Source organism: Tamandua tetradactyla, chromosome 6 (genome assembly GCF_023851605.1).
Source record: "Tamandua tetradactyla isolate mTamTet1 chromosome 6, mTamTet1.pri, whole genome shotgun sequence".
Classification (NCBI taxonomy): Eukaryota; Metazoa; Chordata; class Mammalia; order Pilosa; family Myrmecophagidae; genus Tamandua; species Tamandua tetradactyla.
In genome coordinates, this window is record NC_135332.1 from 52,114,821 (window position 1) to 52,135,996 (window position 21,176).

Genomic DNA, 21,176 nt, shown 5'->3' on the forward strand with positions numbered 1-21,176 from the left:
TTGTTTTAATTGGGACATTTTCTTGGCCTTAGAACTGTAAACTTGCAACTCATTAAATTCTCCCTTTTAAAAGCCATTCCGTTTCTGGTATATTGCATTCCGGCAGCTAGCAAACCAGAACAGATTTTGGTACCAGGAGTGGGGTGCTACTGCTGCAGTTTGCAAATACCAAACATGTTGGAACGGCTTTTTAATTGGATAAGGGGAAGATTCTGGAAGAGTTGTGAAAAGCTTGATAGAGAAGGCCTAGAATGTTTTGAAGAGACTGTTGGTAGAAATGTGGACTCTAAAGACAATTCTGATGAGGCCTTAGACAGAAATGAGGTCCGTGTTATTGTAGACTGGAAGGAAGGCGATCCTTGTTTTAAAATGGCAGATAGTCTGGCAAAATTGACTAGTGGCTTTGGCTGGAAGGCAGATTTTAAAAGCCATGAACTTGGATATTTAGCAGAAGAGATCTCCAAATTAAATGTCGAAAGTGCGGTCTGGTTTTTCCTTGCAGCTTATAGTGAAATGCGACAGGAAAGAGATAAGCTGAAAACTGAACTCTTGAGTAAAAAGAAACCAGAAATTGAAGTCCCATAAAATTCTGGGCCTACAGAAAGGGAGACTACAGAGTACAGTGTGGATTTAACCAAATGTGGAACCAGTCAGCCATTTCAAAGAAAGTCAGGATCGGACATGGTGTTATCCAGGAAAGATTTGTGGAAGCTCCTTATGTCTGATGGGCATGATTCAACACTACTGCATAGAAAGCCAACGAGAGTGCTGTGGGACCCGTATAAACAGAGCCGCTGCCAGTCTGGACTGAGGGGTTCAGAGAAGGGACACATTGGAGGAAAAATAACTTCAGAGGCAAAACCGTGGAGGCTGAGGTCTGAAGTCAGGAAGCCTCGGCCAGGAGAGTGGACCCACCCAAGCCCATGGAGAGGGTGAGTTTGCCCCAAAGGCAGAGAATGGGCCTTCCACCTCATTGCAGTGGAAGAGTCATGCCGCCTCAGGCCTTGGACAGGGTGAAGCACGTTTCTTGGGGTTGGGGGAGAGCCTGGTTGCCACCACATGGAGGGGCTGAGCGTGTGCCCCAGAGATGGCAGAGAGCCTGGGTGCAGCCCCAATGCTTGGAGAGGGTGGAGCCGAAAAAAAGGTGGTCTCCCCAATATCCCCCAAGGTTGCATTCAGAGAGAGGCAGGCGTAGGCATTTGGAAAGGGTGGGACTGCCACTTTCTAAAGCCCTGAGGATAAATGAGTCTCAGACTTTGAAATCTAATGGACTTTGCCCTGCGGGTTTTCGAAACTGTGTGGGTCCAGTGACCCCTGTGTTCCTTCCTCCCTATGGAAATGTGTCTGTGTATCCTGTGAATGTTCCTTCTTTGTATGTTGGCAGCAAATAACTTGTTATGAGTTTTCAAAGGTCTAGAGCAAATGGAGAGAATTTTGCCTTAGGATAGACCACGCCTGTAACTGATTTGATGAGATTTTATACTGTCTCTAATTTGATACTTTGTTTGTATTGCTACTGAAAGGTTTAAGGATATCTGATATTGTTATGAAATTAATGTATTTTGTATATGGGAAAAACATGTCTTTTTTAGGGGCCAGAGGGTGGAATGTGCTGGTTTGAAAGGGTATATGCCCCCTAAGAAAAGCCATGTTTTAATATAAATCCCATTTCTTAAAGGTAGAATAATCTCTATTCAATACTGTATGTTTGAAACTGTAATGAGATCATCTCCCTGGTTGATGTGATTTAGTTAAGAATGGTTGTTAAACTGGATTAGGTGACGACATGTCTCCACCCATTTGAGTGGGTCTTGATTAGTTTCTGAAGTCCTATAAAAGAGGAAACATTTTGGAGAATGAGAGATTCAGAGAGAGCAGAGAATGCTGCAACACTACAAAGCAGAGAGTCCACCAGCCAGCGACCTTTGGAGATGAAGAAGAAAGATGCCTCCCGGGGAGCTTCATGAAATAGGAAGCCAGGAGAGAAAGCTAGCAGATGACGCCGTGTTCGCCATGTGCCCTTCCAGCTGAGAGAGAAGCCCTGACTGTGTTCGCCATGTGCCTTCTCACATGAAAGAGAAACCCTGAACTTCACCGGCCTTCTTGAACCAAGGTATCTTTCCCTAGATGCCTTTGATTGGACGTTTCTTTAGACTTGTTTTAATTGGGACATTTTCTTGGCCTTAGAACTGTAAACTTGCAACTCATTAAATTCTCCCTTTTAAAAGCCATTCCGTTTCTGGTATATTGCATTCCGGCAGCTAGCAAACCAGAACACAACCCAATTACAAAATGGGCAAAAGACATGAACAGACACTTCTCAGAAGAGGAAATACAAATGGCTAAAATGCACATGAAAAGATGCTTAACTTCCCTGGCTATTAAGGAAATGCAAATCAAAACCACAATGAGATATCATTTCACACCCACCAAAATGGCCATTATCAATAAAAATGGCCATTATCAATAAAAAATTCACAGAGAGCAGAGCAGAACGTCAGAGCCACGAGAAGCAGAGTCCGCCAGCCAGCGACCTTTGGAGATGAAGAAGGAACATGCCTCCCAGGGAGCTTCCTAAAACAGGAAGCCAGGAGCAGAAGCTAGCAGATGACGCTGTGCTCGCCATGTGCCCTTCCAGATGAGAGAGAAAGTCTGACTGTGTTCACCATGTGCCTTCTCACTTGGGAGAGAAAGCCTGAACTTCATCAGCCTTCTTGAACCAAGGTATCTTTACCTGGATGCCTTAGATTGGACATTACTATAGACTTGTTTTAATTGGGACATTTTCTTGGCCTTAGAACTATCAACTATCAACTTATTAAATTCACCTTTTTAAAAGCCATTCCCTTTCTGGTATATTGCAATCCTGCAGCTAGCAAACTAGAACACCAACACTCTAGGTTTTTGATTAGATTATCTCCATGGAGACGCGATACTCCCAATTGTGGGTATGATCTTTTGATTAGATGGAGATGTAACTCCACCCATTCCTGGTGGGCCTTGATTAGTTTACTGAAGTTCTTTAAAAGAGGAAACATTTTGGATAGAGCACAGAAACGACAGAAGCCTCAGAGCTGACAGCAAGTTCACAGCAGAGCTGACACAGATGCGGACATGTGGAGAAAGAGACATATGGATGTTTGGAGATGCTTGGAGCCCAGCAGACACTGCCATGAGATGTTAAGCAAGCTAGAACCTGGAGAGAGGCAAGGGGAGCCAAGAGATGAAGGTCAGCCCTGGAGAAATAAAGTGAGGAACCCCCACAGGAACAGAGGCCCAAAAGCAATGGAGCCCAGGAGCAAGGCACCAGTAAATGCCAGCCACGTGACTACCCAGTTGACAGAGGTGTTCCTGACACATCATACTTCCTTGAATTAAGGTATTTTTCCCTAGATGCCTAAGTTAGGATATTTCCACAGGGCTTAGAACTGTAATATTGTAATTTATTAAATTCCTCTTTATAAATGCCATTCCATTTCTGGTATAGTGCATTCTGGCAGCTTTTAAACTAACACAGCTAACAATATCATCACATAGTTGCGTATTCATCATCATGATCATTTTTAGAACATCGGCATCACTCCAGAAAAAGAAATAAAAAGAAAAAAGAAAAAAACATACATCCCATACCCCTTACTTCTCTCTCTCACTGACTACTAGTATTTCAATCTATCCAATTTATTTTACACCTTATATCTCCTATTATTTATTTTTTATCCATATAAAAGGATAAAAGGAGCATCAGACACCAGGTGAGAAAATAGGGTTTAACAAATGAATATGACTGCTGAATCACTACATTGATATTTCTTTTAGTTTCCAGTGTTTTAGAGCAGCTAAAAGGAAAAATCTGAAATAATGGAATGGTAACTTAGAGCAAACTCTGAAATTTGTTCTGTAACTACCTGTTAAAATGTACTTTGAAAATTACTGATTTTTCTTTCTTTTTTCTGTATATATGTTATATTTCACAATTAAAAAGTTTTTTTTAAGACAGCAATAATTCCTAAAGTGCTCCTACAGATTCCGTTCAATCTCTATCAAAATTCCAGCAGCCTTTTTTACAGAAGTGGAAAACCTGGTCCTCAAATAAATACAGAATTGAAAAGGGGGTTGTTGAAAATAGGTGGCAATTCTTATATTAAAACTTTAACTTATGTGTAATACTAAAGAAAAAAATGTTTATTTGGTACAAAATTTATAATTTGACTAGTGCATTTCCTAATATAACTTACGTGGACCGTTTAATTGGACACCATACTAGTTGGAACCTTGAGTAGAGCATGAGATTTTGTAGGTTTGTCCTGAGTGATACCCCAATAAATCCCAGAGTGATTTGAACAGTGAATAACAAAGTATGTGCAAAGTCCCCTTGAGGGAATGGTAAGAAAGGGGGAACATTCAACTTCCCTATGTGGAGAATTCCTGATATTCTCACAAGCAGTGGGGACAACCAAAGCATAGGCCAAGCCCTCAATCTTGGGGTTTATGCATATGAAACTTATCCCCGCAAAGGATAGACTAAGCCTACTTAAAATCAGGCTAAGAGTCACCCCCAGAGAACCTCTTTTGTTGCTCAGATGTAGCCTCTCTCTCTCTCTCTCTCTCTCTCTCAGCCAACATGACAAGCAAACTCACTGCCCTCACCCGTTCTACGTGGGACATGACTCCCAGGAGTATAAAACTTCCTGGCAATGTGGGACAGAAATCCTAGAACGAGCTGGGACTCAGCATCAAGGGAATGAGAAAACCTTCTAGACCAAAAGGGGGAAGAGAGAAATGAGACAAAATAAAGTGTCAATGGCTGAGAGATTTCAAGTAGAGAGGTTATCCTGGAGGTTATTCTTACACATTATATAGATATCATCTTTTTAGTTAAGGTATACTGGAGAAGCTGGATGAAAGTGCCTAAAAATGTAGAGCTGTGTTCCAGTAGCCATGTTTCTTGAAGATGACTGTATAATGATATAGCTTTCACAATGTGACTGTGTGACTGTGAAAACCTTGTGTCTGATGCTCCTTTTAGCTACAGTATGGACAGATGAGTAAAATATATGGATTAAAAATCAATAAAAAGGGGAACAAATGTTAAAATAAATTTAGTTGATGGAAATGCTAGTGATCAATGAAAGGGAGTGATAAGGGGTTGTTCTAGTTTGCTAGCTGCCAGAATGCAATATACCAGAAACGGAATGGCTTTTAACAAGGGGAACTTAATGAGTTGCTAGTTTACAGTTCTAAGGCCGAGAAAATGTCCCAATTAAAACAAGTCTATAGAAATGTCCAATCAAAGGCATCTGGGGAAAGATACCTTGGTTCAAGAAGGCCGATGAAGTTCAGGGTTTCTCTCTCAAGTGAGAAGGCACATGGTGAACACGGAGTCATCTGCTAGTTTCTTCTCCTGGCTTCCTGTTTCATGAAGCTCCCCGGGAGGCATTTTCCTTCTTTATCACCAAAAGTCCTTGGCTGGTGAACTCTCTGCTTCGTGATGCTGCAGCATTCTCTGCTCTCTCTGAGTCTCTCATTCTCCAAAATATTTCCTCTTTTATAGGACTTCAGAAACTAATTAAGACCCACTCAAATGGGTGGAGACATGTCATCCCCTAATCCAATTTAACAACCACTCTTGACTAAATCACATCACCCAGGAAGATGATCTCATTACAGTTTCAAACATAGAGTATTGAATAGAGATTATTCTTCCTTTATGAAATGGGATTTACATTAAAACATGGCTTTTCTTAGGGGGCATACTTCCTTTCAAACCAGCACAGGGGTATAGAAAAAATTAGGGGAAACAAAGGTTAAAATACATTGGGTAGATGGAAATACTAGCAGTCAATGAGAGGGAGGGGTAAGGGTTATGTTATGTATGAGTTTTTTTCTTTTTTCTTTTTATTTCTTTCTGAATTGATGCAGATGTTCTAAGAAGTAAGTGATTACGGTGATGAATATACAACTATGTGATAATACTGTTATTGATTATATACCAAGAATGGGATGATTATATGGTAAGAATGTTCATGTTAGTATGTCATTATGCTTAAAAATATACATATATGGAATTGCAAGGGGCCCTGAATAGCCAAAGTAATCTTGAAGAACAAAGTTGGAGGACTCATATTTTCTGATTTCAAACTTACTACAAAACTACAGTAATTAAACAGTGTGGTGCTGGCATAAATACAGATATACAAACCAAAGGAACAGAGTCGAGAGATAAAGCCACACATGGCTAGTTGATTTTTGACAAGGTACTAAGTCCACTCAATTCAACAAATGGTGTTGGAACAACTGGAAATCCACATGCAAAAGACTGAATGCGGACCCTGACCCCTCACCATATAAAAAAATTAATTGAAAATGGATCGACAATCTAAATATAAGACCTAATACTATAAAACTCTAACAAGAAAACATAGGGAAATATCTTCAGAACCTGGTAGTGGGCAATAGATTTTTGGGATTTTTACAGCAAAAGCACAAGCAAGCATCAAAAGAAAAAAATAGATAAAGTGGACTTCATCAAAATTAAAAAACTTTTGTACATCAAGGACATTAATAAGAAAAGACAATGTACAGAATGGGAGAAAACATTTGGAAACCTTTATATCTGATAAGGGTTTAATATCCAGAATATATAGACTCTTACAATTCAAAAAAGACAAAACAAAGCAAAAAACAAAAAAGGGGGCAAGAATTTGTACAGAAATTTGTCCAAAGAAGTGGCCAAGGAAGTGCAACATCATTAGTCATTAGAGAAAAGTGAATTAAAACTACTAGAAACTACTTCACACCTACTAGAATGGCTATTATTAAATAACAAGTGTTGGTAAAGATGTAGAGAAATAGGAACCTTAGTACATTGTTGATGGGAATGTAAAATGGTACAAATGCTGTGGAAAACAATTTGGTGACTACTCAGAAAGTTAAACATAGAATTTTACCACATGACCCAGCAATTCCAATCCCAGGAATATACAATAATTGAAAGAAGGGACTTGGACAGACATTTGTACATCAGTGTTCAGCACAGCATTATTATTTTATTTAATTTAAATATTTTTATTGAGAAACATCCACACATGCACAGTCCAACCATATTATATAATGACTCACAATATCATCACATAGTTTTGTATTCATTACCACGATCATTTTCAGAACATTTGCATCACTCCAGAAAAAGAAATAAAAAGAAAAAAAAAGAATTCATATGTCCCATACCCCTTATTCTTCCCTCTCACTGACCTATAGTATTTCAATCTCCCCAATTTTTACTATCTCCCCCTATTATTTATTTATTTTTTATCCTTATGGGTTTTTTTTTTCACTCATCTGTCCATACCCTGGATAAAAGGAGCACCAGACACAAAGTTTTCACAATTCACACTATTACAATTTAAAAGCTATAGTTATACGGTCTTCCTCAAGAATCAGGGCTACTGGAACACAATTTAACAGTTTCAGTTCTTCCTTCTAGCCACTCCAATACACACCTGAACTAAAAAGGAATACCTGTATAATGCATAAGAATAAACTCCAGGATAATCTCCTGACTCTGTTTGAAATTTCTAAGTCACTGAATCTTTTATCATACCATTATTGACAATAGCCAGAAGAACCCCAGTGCCCATCAACAGACTAACGGATAAACAAAATGTGATATATCCATACAATGGAATAATTTTCAGCCATAAAAAGAAGTGAAGTACTGGTTCATGCTACAACATGGATGAACCCTGCAGTCATGTTTAATGAAATAAGTCAGATACAAAAGGACAAATATCGTACGGCTATCTTGCATAAAATACTTAGAATAAGCAAATTCATAGAGACATAAAGTAGATTAGAGGTTATCAGAGGCTGGGGGAGTGGGGGAATGAGGAGTTACTGCTCAATGGATGTGAGTTTCTGTTTGGGATGATGAAAATATTCTGGAAACAGATAGTGGTAAAAGGTATAAAACATTCTCAGTGTACTTATTGTCAGAATTGTACCCTTAAATACGGTTAAAATGATTTTTATGTTATATGTAGTTTATCACAATAAAAAAATGGAAAAAGAAAAGTCAAATTTCAGTAGTCTACTCATGATATGGGTTCAGCAGAAGGCAAACATGACTCTCTCATATCATGCCTCAAAAGCTTCTTTCTAGCTAAACCTTTCTGAGCAACAATTAGGCAAAATAAGAACACAAAGCAACTTTTCTCTTCCACGTGTACAAGTCTATAATTGAGGTACCCTAGCCTTTAAGGTGGGCTCTGGGTTTACTCTGCCAATAAGGCCAATAGCCATTCCATGGCTGTCACTATTTGATAGATAATATATGTCTGAAGTAATATTTTTTTTTTTACTTTTGAAACGCAGTTTTTATGAGGGAGAGCTCCTCCTTTTGAAACCTTTTCCTATTCAACTTTGTGAGCGATTGTTCTAATTGTCTACTAAGAGATGTTCTAAACCTCTTTTGGCGACAGCAAACTACAGCAGTTTTAGCCCTGGAAGCAGTCTGGAAAATGCACCCAAGATTTCTGGGAGATAAGGTGATATAACCCTTATATCATTTATTTACTCAACAACTTATTAATAAGTTCAGGAGAATACTTATGTGTCATCCAAAGATGACTGTAAAGAATTAAACAAAGGAACAGAAGTGAAAGAGCTTCATTTAGCACCTGGAATTCATAAAGTATTCAATAAATGGCTGATCTGAATACTGGTATCCGTATCAATTCTTCAATTTCCAGAAGTTACCATGCAGTTAACTACTGGTGCTAACTCCTGGGATATAAGATAAACATTTTAAAATTGTCTTTGTTCCCTCTATAAGTAAGAGGCAGGAAAATATGGAAACAACTACTGTAAAAGCACTTCATTCCTTTAAGGTTGGATCTAATATACTCCCCCACTTACAGGGCTATCACATCAACTACTCAATTCACTGTGGAATAAATTACTCATTAACAACCAAGCATTAATAGGTTAAGTCTGCCCATGTAGTCAAAACAATGCATTGTGGCAAAAGGGAAAAAGCACAGCTGAGATATGTCAAAATAATTGGAATTGAGTAGGATGAAGAAGCCAGTATCTAAGAGATTACAGTGAACTCTGGCACAAAGCTGACCTTAGTATGCTTTCTACTGAATCAATCCACGCTCCAGCTGTGCCTATAGACAATGAATGGAAGTGCTGCGCTTACCACCACATGTTCGATGTGATTCGGACACATCCATCTGCCCAGGGGCATGGCAGTGAGCGGTGGCTCGAGGCAGTCCATGTGGAACAGGAGGGGGCAATAGTCACATTGGATGAGAGGGGCCACACGACAACTCCTGCAAAGAAGACATGTAGGCCATTTCTGTGGCAAGATGGGAGAATTCAAACCAACTCTGCACTTATAACAGCCTCCCCTCCTTAATTCTAACAACATTCTCCCACTTCCTTCCCCTGCCCTGGTGATTCAAGTTACATTCACGATCAGGAAGATGGATGAAGTTGGGGGCTACTGCCAAGCTCTCCATTATTCTCTCTTCTAAGAGGAATGTGTCTTGTTGGGAAGTAAATGTTTATTTGGAGTTTAGCTAAAGTGGCTGTCAGAGCAGGAATGATCAATGTGCAGCACCAATGGGGGAAGACAGCCAACTCTACTCTGATCTGTCTACTCCTCAAAAGAAAGCAACTACCTTATTTGAAAAAATCACTAGCAACCTTTCAAGAGTCTTAACTACAGCAAGAAAAGATTTCTCTTCTGCATGAAGAATTTGGTAGAACTGACAATCTGCCAGAGAGAGGTGTACTGGGAAAATGATTTTGTAATGCATTCATGTAAGCATGATTCAAGGAGGGGGGTCAAGTAAATGCCAGTAGTGATTTGTAATCACAGTACTCCTTGGGACCCTGACATACACTGGATGCCACAGTTTGGACCTGGCTCAGAGTTCTGCTGTTCTACGATCTAGTTCCCTACAGCTTTTCCCTTTTTTTTTTTTTTGATAGCTATTTTCTCCCGCTATCCTGTCCTGACCACAATAGAGTCGGTCCAACGCACTCAAGACAATACGTCCAGCTTCAGTAATTGAAGCAAGCTGGTTCCTTTCCAATTTGAAGAAAACCAGCGTCCAAGGGAAAATACAACTGGGGCAGCCTAGAGACTTTTGGAAGTCATCCAGTCCTACACACACTAGCTACCATGGATATTTGTACTACTTTTAAACTCATCTTTGGTGATTTAAAAATTCTTTGTCTTTCCCAGGGACTTGTGTCTATGCTGGCCAGAGTTCTTCCTGCTAGTCATTCCAAATATCTCATGCTTCACTTTAAGCCCAACTCCTCTCATTCCAGCCTCTATAAACACAGTAAACAGTAGTTCCTCTGTACCATGATTCTTCAGGGAATTTGTTGACCTTTAAGGCCCTTGCTACTCAATTAATCAGGCAGTATAGTCTCATCACTTTTAATAGTCACATCACTTTTAACATTTCCCATTAGGGGAAGGAAGAGAGACAAAAGCAGTTACGGAATATGAGGAAGAATCCTTAGGTATGGAAGAAAAATACCTGTTACATGTGAAGCAGACTTTGACCGGCAAGGGAACGAGACCATTGTGATCTAACTCATGCTGTGTCTTCTTAACGTTTTTCCCTGTGGTTTCCTCCTTTCTTCTTCTCTTGCTAGAACCTAGGAAAGAAATTGGTGGTATTGAACTATCTCTGGCTTTAGAGGTCCTAATTTGGGATATGGAAACAAAAGAAAGTGAAGGAACAGGTCTTTGCAGAAGCACATCCCTGTTACTAGCTGTGGATCTCTTTCTGGGGCCCTCTGGGCTAGTTTCAAGTGAGAAAAAGAACGAGAAGGAAGGAAAATGGAGACTGAGACACGGGTCAGAAGTATAAATCAGAAAATTCACCTGCTCCATGGCAGAAACACACTTAGATATTTTGTCAACATGAAGTGGTCAGAAACCTAGATTAGATATTGGCATCCTAAGAAGTACAAATGCCAAGACAAATGATCAATAAAGAATTATTCTGGCAAGGTAGCTGAGGAAAAGACTACAATTTTACCACATATTTACAGAAATCAGAAAAGCTTTGGTTCTGTTTGCATCCCACTGACCAGTAGGCTTTTTTAAAGCCTTCCAATTTAGATTGCTTTGAGAAAATAAGATCTACCAGGTTTGTGGTGTCAAGTAGAAGCCATGACTTGACAGAAAGAGTGAACAGAGGGCAATTTGCTAATAGCTATAAAAACTAAATGCATATACATTCTAACCCAGAAATTCCACTATTAGGAATTTATTCTACAGTACACTCACATACATACACATGTGCACAGTGATATACGTACAAACTTATTCACTGAAGCACTATCTGCAGTAACAATGGATTGGGAACAACCTAAATGTCCATTAACAGGAAACTGGTTAAAGAAATAATGGTGCCATTATACAACCATTAAAAAAAACAAAACAAAACTGAAGAACGTCTACATTAATAGGGAAAGACCCCTAGAGCACACTATGAAGTGAAAAAGTAAGGTGTAGAACAGTATATCAAGCATTATACTTTTGTGTAAATAAAGGAGAAATAATGAACATATATTTGTATTGTTTATATATGCAAAGAGAAATTCCAGAAAGACACACAAGAACCAAAGAGTCATTATCTATGAAGGGTAGGAGGGCAGAAAGTAGGTAGATGGCAGACAGGGGTGGGTGGGAAATTTTTCACTGTACGCCTTTTTATATTTTTTGATTTCTGAACAATGTGTTTTACTTTTTAAAAAATTAATACTAAGAAAGGGTGGGAGATTTTTAAATGGAGAAAAGAATAAGCACTGTAATGGCTAAAACCTTCAAAGATCCTCCAGGCAGAGCTAAGAACAGGAGGCTAGGATAGTGGCTTTGCAGAGAGTGACCCTGCAGGCAATGTTTTTTTGCTGGACCATAATTCTCTGGAAAAGCTGGGGTGAAGGAGGGCACAGAACATTTGGCTAACCTGGTAGTGCAGTGGTACAAGTCAGTTCATTGGGCAACTGAAACTGGGTGGGGTTCCGCTCCATTGCGGCAGCAATCAGAAGCTCAAAAGGCCGCCTCAACTGGGGCTGCACATAGTCTGACTCTGCTGGTACTGGCTCCTCGTCCACATCAATGATGTCCTCATCCACGTCATTCTGCTCAGAGGTGGGAGTCTCTGTGCTGGCGTTAGATGTGGGCGTGCCAGGCCGACTGGCCCTCCTCTCCAGGATCCGGGCATGGGCAATGGCCTTGAGCTCAGTCTTGCTAGCTGATCTGTCTAACAAGTCAGTGTCACTGCTAGGGGATGTAGTCCGTTTGCCGGATTTGTCCACCAGTCCGTTGACATGGCCCAGCTCCTTTTTCTGCTCTCGTTTCTGTGCAAATGAACAGATGGGCCCACCATAAAAAGAACCACAAAAGAGAAAAGAATGGATGCTACAAAGTCATGCTAGATCACTAACCAAAATTATGAAAAAACCCTAACATATCACCAAATTATCTACCTAGGAATTTGGAATACTGCTCTTGTTAAAGTAGACAAAACTTTAGCTGAATAATGTTCACAGCAGGGAATGAACTAAAAAGCATGAAAAGTTATGAACAATTATACAAATCATACATCATCTACTGTACCTCATCATAAGATATACATCATCTCTATAAAAGGACAGGGGCAAAGAGCTAAAAAATTAATATAGTGAGAACAGACATTCAAACACACACACACTCAAGTATGTATCTTGACATTAAAAGAGTTCACTATAGTTTGTCTTAGAGCATTCTGACTTTCTGAATGGTTTTAAAACTTTGCTCAAAATAAAGAAAGCCTGCAAAGGTTTTTTTTTTTTTTAAAAAGGCAGGTAGAATTCCATATCCAGGGAGGTTAAGCACTGGCATGGACAGTAACTGTACTTCAAGGTGGGGGCTGGTGTGTGGAGGGGAGCAGCTCAGCAATCATGGTGTCCAAGAACAGCAACTTTCCATGTTTCAAGTTTAAACAGAACTCTGAAAGTAACACTTCTTAGAAGGAAGGTAGGGAAGTGGAAAAAGACTAAGTGTACTCAGTAGGACTGGACGATTGATAATATTTTCCTTCAGAACTCCAAATAGAATGGTCAAATGAGGGTTTAACACTGTCTCCAATCAGGAGACCTGGGATCATGTCCCAGTTCTGCTACTGGTTCTCTCTGACCCTGGGTGACTCAGGCTGGTGAGCAGGAATTTCTCCATCTGTAAAGTGAAACTAGCAAAACCTTTTCTTCTCTTCTCAGGGCTATGGTAGGGATAAAGAGAGTTATGTATATGAAAGGCATGGCTCTATGCTGGGGAAAGACCTAGCCTACACCAGGAATCACAGTAAGACCTGAACATCAGAGGTTGAAGAGGTCTAGAGGGATGTATTATTTCAATCCACTTCAGTGTTACTAGGAAGGCCAAAGGGTGGGATTGGTGATGGCGGAAAAGGCACTTAAAGTATTGGTAGGCAAAGAGATCCAAGTGAGAGCAAGTCAAACTGGAATCTCAGGAGAAACATACTGTTAGAAAGAGGCATACTATAATTCCCAGCAAGTTACTCTGCTTCTAGAAAACTGAGGAAGAGCTTTGAAATGAAACAGAAGTGGGTTCAAATCTTGACTCTGTCAATTCTTTCAAGTCCTTGGGGAAGCTATTTCATATTTCTAAGCCTCAGTATCTTCAATTCTAAAATGGAGATAATACTACCAGCTGCACCCACAGACGGCTGTTATGGATTAAATGGGATAACAAAGAAAACGCCTGCTATAGAGTGGGCACTAGAATAATGTTTGCTCCTTTTTCCACTCATCTCTTCTGCTTAACCCTCCCCCATCCTTTCAGGTCTAGTTTTGAGTGGGAAATTTCTGAAAGGCCTCCTGGCTGGAAAGTGTTTCTAACTGGCCAGGATCTAATCTATTTGGGGATGCACAGGAAGGTATCACTGGGATATAGATAGGCTGGAGTACAGTCTACCCGTAGACTTTAGAAGAAATTGAACTGCAACTGTGGTTGGGTTTAGGTGGTTGACTTGGCCTTCACTTGTGTTTTTAGTGCATATTTTTGAAAAATAATGTCTGTCTGTTCACCTTCTTCTTAAAGGCTGAAGACTTGTTATACACATAAACCACAATCTCTGAATCATCTCTCCATCCTGTTTCTGCAACCAAGGAAGTCATCACTCATTGTGACATCATGTTCAGGGGCCAGAAAAGCAGAGGTGATGTCACAACAAAGGGAAGTGGCTCAAAGTATAATTAGTGTAGGGAGAAGGTGAAGGAGGTGTGATTTACAATTTACAGACAAATTCTAATCCACAACCTACAATTTGAGGGTTAGGTCTCTCATAATCTAGGTGCAAACAAACTTCCTTTTTTTGGTAAGTGAGAATTTAGCTTTTGCACCCATAAAAATTATCAAAGTAGAAAATAATAAGCCATGTTCTTAAAGACCAAGTGAAGGGGAGTTAAGCAGAGATTAGGCAACCTGGGGTGCCAATAGGTTCAAGTCCCTTCCCCCTCCCTTCTATATACCCAGTCAAGCCTCTGGATACCAATGACTGATTTGCCTGGGGGTGAGGGAAATTGTTTTTTTTAATCAAACCGGAGGAAGCAGACTTCCTCTTCTGCAGCTAGTTTCAACTATGGAGATGGCTGCCATATTCAGGTCACTTATTAAGAGGTCAAAAGGAAATCAAACTACTCCTGCCACTAGTGACAACATGTCTCAGTAAATCAGCCCACCTCTTCTGCCCATTTCAGCAGCCTATGTTTGGATTTTTTAGGCCTTATTTGATTCCAAACAGTATCCAGGGGGAAAGTGGGATGATTTCAGGGCCAAAAGAGACAAGAAAGGACAAAATGCCTTCAAGACCAGGATGTCTTAGCTTTAGAATGTCAGTGCTCTAGATGTGCCATTCTGAGCAAAGCCTTCAGAAAGCAGTGTTATTACCTTTCGGCGGACAGTACACCGGTGACACATCCACTCCCCAGGAGGCAACATCTCTTCACTCAGTGGAGGGTTACTGCAGGGAAAAGACAAGGTCAAGACTAAGTAACTAATTCTTTGATGCAGCAGGAAAAAGCTGAGGTTCTCTCATCCTTCAAAATGCTTACTTGGTATCACAATAATCCAAGGAGTTACTAGAGTGAGTATCTCTTCCCAATTTAAAAAGAGAAGCTAAATCCAGGGCTATTAATATTAACATTGGGCTTATACAAAAAAGTATAAAGAAGTTTGGAGTTTTATAGTAATTCTCCAATTCTGTATCATGCTAAGAAAATCACTGATGGGTCCACACTCTCTTTCAAAGTCTGTTAGAGTTAAGTTCAAGCCATTTCACCTGCAGTTCAAAGCCCTCTGTAACATGGTCCTATTCAGTCTTTCTAGTCCCACTTCAGGTAACCCTCCCCCAGTCAACCTGCCAAGTTATTTCTTCCTCTAGAATGCCTTGCTCCTAGAAAGCTATGCTTTTCTAAACTCTATTCGTCCTTTAAGGCCTGCTTCAATTTAGCTTGTGGTAGATTAAAGATGGCTGCAAATTCTTTACTCCTCATCCCTTAGGCCATTTCTCTCTCTTGAATTAGGTTTGCCCTTTGACTCGTTTTGAACCAACAGAATACAGCAGAGGTGACAGTGTCATAACTTCCAAAGCTGGGCCTTTAAAAGATCAGTAGAATATACTTTTATGTGTTTGAATGTTCCTTCTCAGGGCCCTGCTATCATGCTATGAGAGGTCACTTTTGAAGGAGGCGTGAGGCATGAACTCCAAGTCAAGAGCCAGCACCAACAACTAACATGTGAGTAAGCCATCTCAGACATTCTAGCTCAGTCCTTGACTACAATATGGGGAGCAGAAAAACCACCCAGCTGAGCTCAGTCAACCCTCAGAACTGTGAGAGATAAATAACTGGTTTCTGTTTCCAGCCGTGAGTTTTGGGGTAGCCTGTTGCAAAACAATAAATAACTGGAACACAGCTCCCTACAACTTCTTTCCAGCTTACTCATACATCTAGAACTCACTGCATGGTTTTTAGTCCTCTTTTGGCACTTCTGGTTCTTTGCCTTGTATGCTAGTTTTCTTATTTATCTGATTAGAGGGGTCAAGACAAGTGTTGGATCTTTTCCCTTTTTGTATCTCTGTAATATAAAAGTTGTGTATACAGTAGTCACTCACTAAGTCAATAGGGAATCAAAATTAAGAGCTGTGTAGGGTTGGACCTTCCTTCACCATCCTCTGGTCAGTGATTTCCATTAAGGTGACATCAAGAGTTACGAGACTTTAACAAACCCTTGGGAAGGTCACATTTATAATGCCTATACAGAATTGGTTCTCAAAGTATGGTCCTCAGACCAACAGCATCAGCAGCATCTGGGAAATTATTAGAAATGTAAATTCTGAAACTTTACTCTAGACATACTGAATCAGAATCTCTGGGAGTGGGGCTCAGCAAACTGTTTAACAAGTCCTAAAGGGGATTCTGCCAAACACCAAATTCTGAAAACCACCACTATACAGTATAAGGCTATACTTAAGAAACTCCTAGCTTTGGTTCTTGGGAGTCACCTGCCTGGAATGGCAAGGAAATTTTTCTAAAAAAAAAAAGAGAGAGAGAAAATACTCAAAAAAAACTACTTGAGGGCTGTATATATAAGAACTCTTCTTTAAATGCCAGAAATTGATGCTATGCTGCTTTACCATTTCTACCTAAAATAGAACTTGGCTTGGAAAATTTTCCTAGCCCTCGGTTTGCCTACTTTCTTGGTGCTCTCAGCATACATGTCAGTATATCTACCCAGCCCTCACAGCTCACTGCTTCCCCTCCTCCCTGTTTCCTTTGTGGAATCTCGGGAGGATGCTTACCAGGAAGCAGAAAACTGGAGGCACATTGGCCTATTGGGACAAGTTTCCAGCCCTGGAAGACCACAGGTGAATGCTACCAGCAAAATCTTCCCCAATTTACCTCAGTGTATTTATGCAACAGACCAAACTAATGAAATGAATGCAGGTTATCTACAAAGGCCTACAGACTCTGCTATGCTTCAACAGCTGACATATTAAAATTAACCCTGAAGGCTACCACTTCTGATTCTGTTTTTCATTTATTCTCATCTACCAACTGGCTTTTGTACCAAGATACTACCCTATACCAAAAACGTAAAGCAGGGAAGGTCGTATGGGCTTAGATCTTTGAACAAGATATGAATGGCTTCCTGATAACCCTTCATGCTTCCCCTCAATCTCAAACTATTTCCAACCCTGCTGGCAGAACGCTTTATCTAAAACACAATTCTGTTGATATCACTCTCCTATTAAAAAGCCCTTCACTGCTCATCTATCCCCTACAGGATAATGTTCCAGTTCCTCGGTAATACAGATAAGATGCCTGTGGCCAGAACCCTGCCTTTCTCCAGCTTCACAGGTCTGATGGTTCCCTACATTGCTATGCTGTTTCTTCCCTCTTTGCTCATCCCATTGTTCTTCGCTCATTTCAGAGCTTCTATCCATAACCACATGACCCGGACCTTCCCCAATTCTTTCACCTAAGGGAATCCTTATCTTTGAGACTCAAATCAGGTACTATATCCAGGATACCTTCTCTGACAGTCCCTAGTTTCCTATAGCACTTCTGTGCTACAATGTATTACTGCCTGAAACCCCTCATCAATTGCCTCATTTACCTTTATACCGCCCCACCCTGCACAAGTAGATATTCAATAAAGCTTTAAATAACTAGGGAAGCTTAAAGGAGTGGGTTTCTAAGAAGTGAGTGTAACCCCTCCAAAATCATGAGGCAAGGCAACACAATCGGGCAGACAAAATTTGTTTTGCTAGCCAAGTCATTTCTGATATTAGTTCTAAGTCACAAAACAATGAGAAGATATTGGAGTCAAAGCTCATATTTGCAAGCCTCCAATATATGGAACCATTCAAACCTACTCATTTTACTCTTCTTTAAACAGTTACTTTAAATTTCTTTTCTCTTTCTCTACACAGCGATAAAATACTTAAAATGTATTAAGGGTGGCACAACGGTGGCTTAGTGGTAGAATTATCACCTGACATGCCAGAGACCTGGGTTTGATTCCTGAAGCCTGCCCATGCCAAAAAAAAAAAGTATTAAGACACTCTCAGAAGTAGCCTCTTGTAGGTTCTAAAGGACTCACTTTTACAGATACCAAATAAGAGTGTACATTTCACCCACATTATCTATGGCCAAGTGATTTTATTTTTATTTAATATTTTTATAGAGATATTTCCACACACCATACAGTCTGTCCAAAGCATATAATCAGTGGCTCACAATATTATCACATAGCTGTGTATCATCACTAGGATCATTTTTAGAATATTTTGCATCACTTCAGAAAAAGAAATTAAAAGAAAAAACCCCTATGTCCCATATTCCTTACCTCTCCCTCTGATGACTAGTATGACAATTAATCCAAATCTTTTTTTACCCCTTACCCCCCCCCATTATTTATTTATTTTTTTGCCTTTATTTTTTTGCTCATTCCTCCTTATGAATGACAAATGGATGATGGGAGCACCAGCCACAGATTTTCACAACCACCTGCTCACATTGTAAAAGCTATATAGTTATACAATTGTTTTCAAGAATCAAGGCTATTGGAATACAGTTTCAGGTACTTCCCTCTAGCCACACTCCAATACACCATAAACTAAAAAAGGGATATCTATATAATGCATAAGAATAACCTGCAGGATAAACTCTAAACTCTGTTTGAAATCACTCAGCCACTCAAATTTTGACTCATTTATTTCTCTCTTCCCCTTTTGGGTCAAGAGGGCTTTCTCAATCCCATGGTGCCGGGTCCGGGCTTATCCCCAGGAGTCATGTCCCACATAGTGGGGAGGACAGTTCACCTGCTTGGCTGTCTTAGAGAGAGAGGCCACATCTGAGTAACAAAAGAGATTATCTGAGGGTTATTCTTAGGGAATAATTATAAGTAGGCCTAGCTTCTCCTCTGCAGGAACAAGTTTCATAGGGGTGAGCCATTAGATTGAGGGCTCAGCCTATTTAAGTGATTGTCCCCACTGCTTGTGAGAACATATCAGGAATTCCCCAGATGGGGAAGTTTAATATTTCCTCCTTTCCCTCCAGTCCTCCAAGGGGACTTTGCAAATACTTTTTATTCTCTGCTCAAATTACTTTGGATATTATCAGGGCATCATACCAACTTGTACAAACCAACAAGATCTCATTCCCCATTCAAGATTCCATGTAATCATGGTATTTGAATAAACTGATCATATAACTTGTGCCAGTTTGAAAATATTATGAAACCTAGAAAAACCGTGTTTTAATCTTGACCCAATCTTGTAGGGGCAGCTGTTTCTTTTAATCCTGATTCAATATTGTAGGGTGGAAACTTGTGATTAGATTATCTTCAGGGAGATGTAATGCACCCAATTGTGGGTATGACCTTTTGCTTAGATGGAGATGTGACTTCACCGATTCCAGCTGGGTCTTGGTTTACTGGAGTCCTTTAAAAGAGGAAACACTGGAGAGAGTTCAGAACAGAAACTTGGATGTTTGGAGATGTTTGGAGACCAGCAGACATTGTCATGTGCCTTCCCATGAGATGTTAAGCAAGCCAGAACCTGGAGAGAGCCAAGGGAAGCCAAGAGATGAAAACCAGCCCCAGGGAAGCAAAGTGAGGAATCCCCATAGGAAAAGAGGTTGAAACCAATAGATATCAAGAGTAAGGGACCAGCAGACGCCAGTCATGTGCCTTTCCAGTTGACAGAGGTGTTCTGGATGGCATCAGCCCTTCTTCAGTGAAGACAACCTCTTGTTGGTACTTTAGTTGGGACATTTTCACAGCCTTCAAATTGTAAACTTATAACTTATTAAATTCCTTTGTAAAAGTCATTCTATTTCTGGTATATTAACAAACTAATACATAAGTTAAATTAGACAATGCACTACCAAAAATATAAATTTTGCACCAAATAAATATCTCTTCTTTTGGTCCCACATAGAAGCTGAAGTTTTAAGAAAAAGACCATATCATCCTGTATCTTGTATTCTGATTTACTTTAGTCCTATCCAGATCAGTTTCATTCATATCTCTAGTCGATGCCCGATCACTTTTTTTTTTAACTCTTCTAACAATTGCTGTATGGGGAAATGCTGACTCTCACAGCTTTAGAGCTCTAACTCTGAGTCTGAGATGCATACAAACACCCAAAGATCCAGGAACAACCAGATGATAAACAAATGGCTCAGCATCTCAGAATTTAGAAATAACAGCTACAACTCCAGGATAGATGTGACTGCAGTAGGGCAACTGACTTTTTTTTTTTACATGGGCAGGTACCAGGAAACGAACCCGGGTCCTCTGGCATGGCAGGCAAGCATTCTTGCCTGCTGAGCCACCGTGGCCTGCCCGGCCAATTGACTTTTGACAAGGGTGTCAAGTCCATTCAATGATGAAAGGATAGTCTCTTCAGCAAATGGTCTGGGAAAACTGGATATTAATACGTAAAAGAATGAAATTGGATCCCAACTCAAAATAGAACAACAAACTAAATATAAGAGTAAAAACCATTAGACTTTTAGAACAAAACAGGGACATATCTTCAGAAATTTCTAGTAGGCAATGGATTCTTTTACCTTATACCAAAAGAGCAACGAAAGAAAAAAAAAACTGAATTTTGTCAAAATTTAAAAATTTTTGTGCACTAAAGGTCATTATCAAGAAGGTTAACAGAAAACTAAGAGAATGGGAGAAAATATTTGGAAACCATGTATCTGATAAGGGTTTGGTATCCAAATCATAAACGCAACTCCTACAATAACAAAAAGACAAACAACCCAAATAAAAAACTTAAGATAAACAAATGATCAGTCTTAAAAAACTGAAAAAACAAAAAATCAACAAAACACCAAGTGTTGGTAAGGATGCAGAGAAATAGGAACCTTAATGCATGGTTGGTGGGAATGTAACATGGTGGAAAACAGTTTGGCAGTTCCTTAAAAAGTTAAACACAGAACTACCATATGACCAATAGCAGTTCTAGGTATATACCCCAAATAACTGAAAGCAGGACTTGGACAGAAATATGCACATTTAAGTTCAAGCAGCTTTATTGACAAAAGTCAAAAAGTAGAAGCAACCC

General features: G+C 39.8%; 1 protein-coding gene and 1 long non-coding RNA gene across 5 annotated transcripts in view; one reads left to right on the top strand and one right to left on the bottom strand.

Annotated features, from left to right (window-relative positions):
• Positions 1 to 21,176, bottom strand: part of PHF12 (PHD finger protein 12) — a 71,914-nt gene that overhangs the window by 26,606 nt on the left and 24,132 nt on the right. For all 4 annotated transcript variants that reach the window (XR_013177735.1, XM_077165353.1, XM_077165352.1 and 1 more), the window contains 4 exons: positions 14,981 to 15,053; positions 11,997 to 12,390; positions 10,557 to 10,677; positions 9,200 to 9,332 (listed from right to left, as the gene is read on the bottom strand). Coding sequence is in view for 3 of the 4 variants with exons in the window: in XM_077165353.1 (XP_077021468.1) it covers positions 9,200 to 9,332; positions 10,557 to 10,677; positions 11,997 to 12,390; positions 14,981 to 15,053 (721 nt within the window). In the remaining variant the exon portion in view is untranslated. The remainder of the gene's footprint in view (positions 1 to 9,199; positions 9,333 to 10,556; positions 10,678 to 11,996; positions 12,391 to 14,980; positions 15,054 to 21,176) is intronic.
• On the top strand, positions 13,100 to 17,346 carry LOC143687926 (uncharacterized). Its single transcript, XR_013177736.1, has 5 exons — positions 13,100 to 13,226; positions 14,132 to 14,408; positions 15,104 to 15,176; positions 15,741 to 15,828; positions 16,896 to 17,346. It is a non-coding gene; the product is annotated as an uncharacterized LOC143687926 (long non-coding RNA).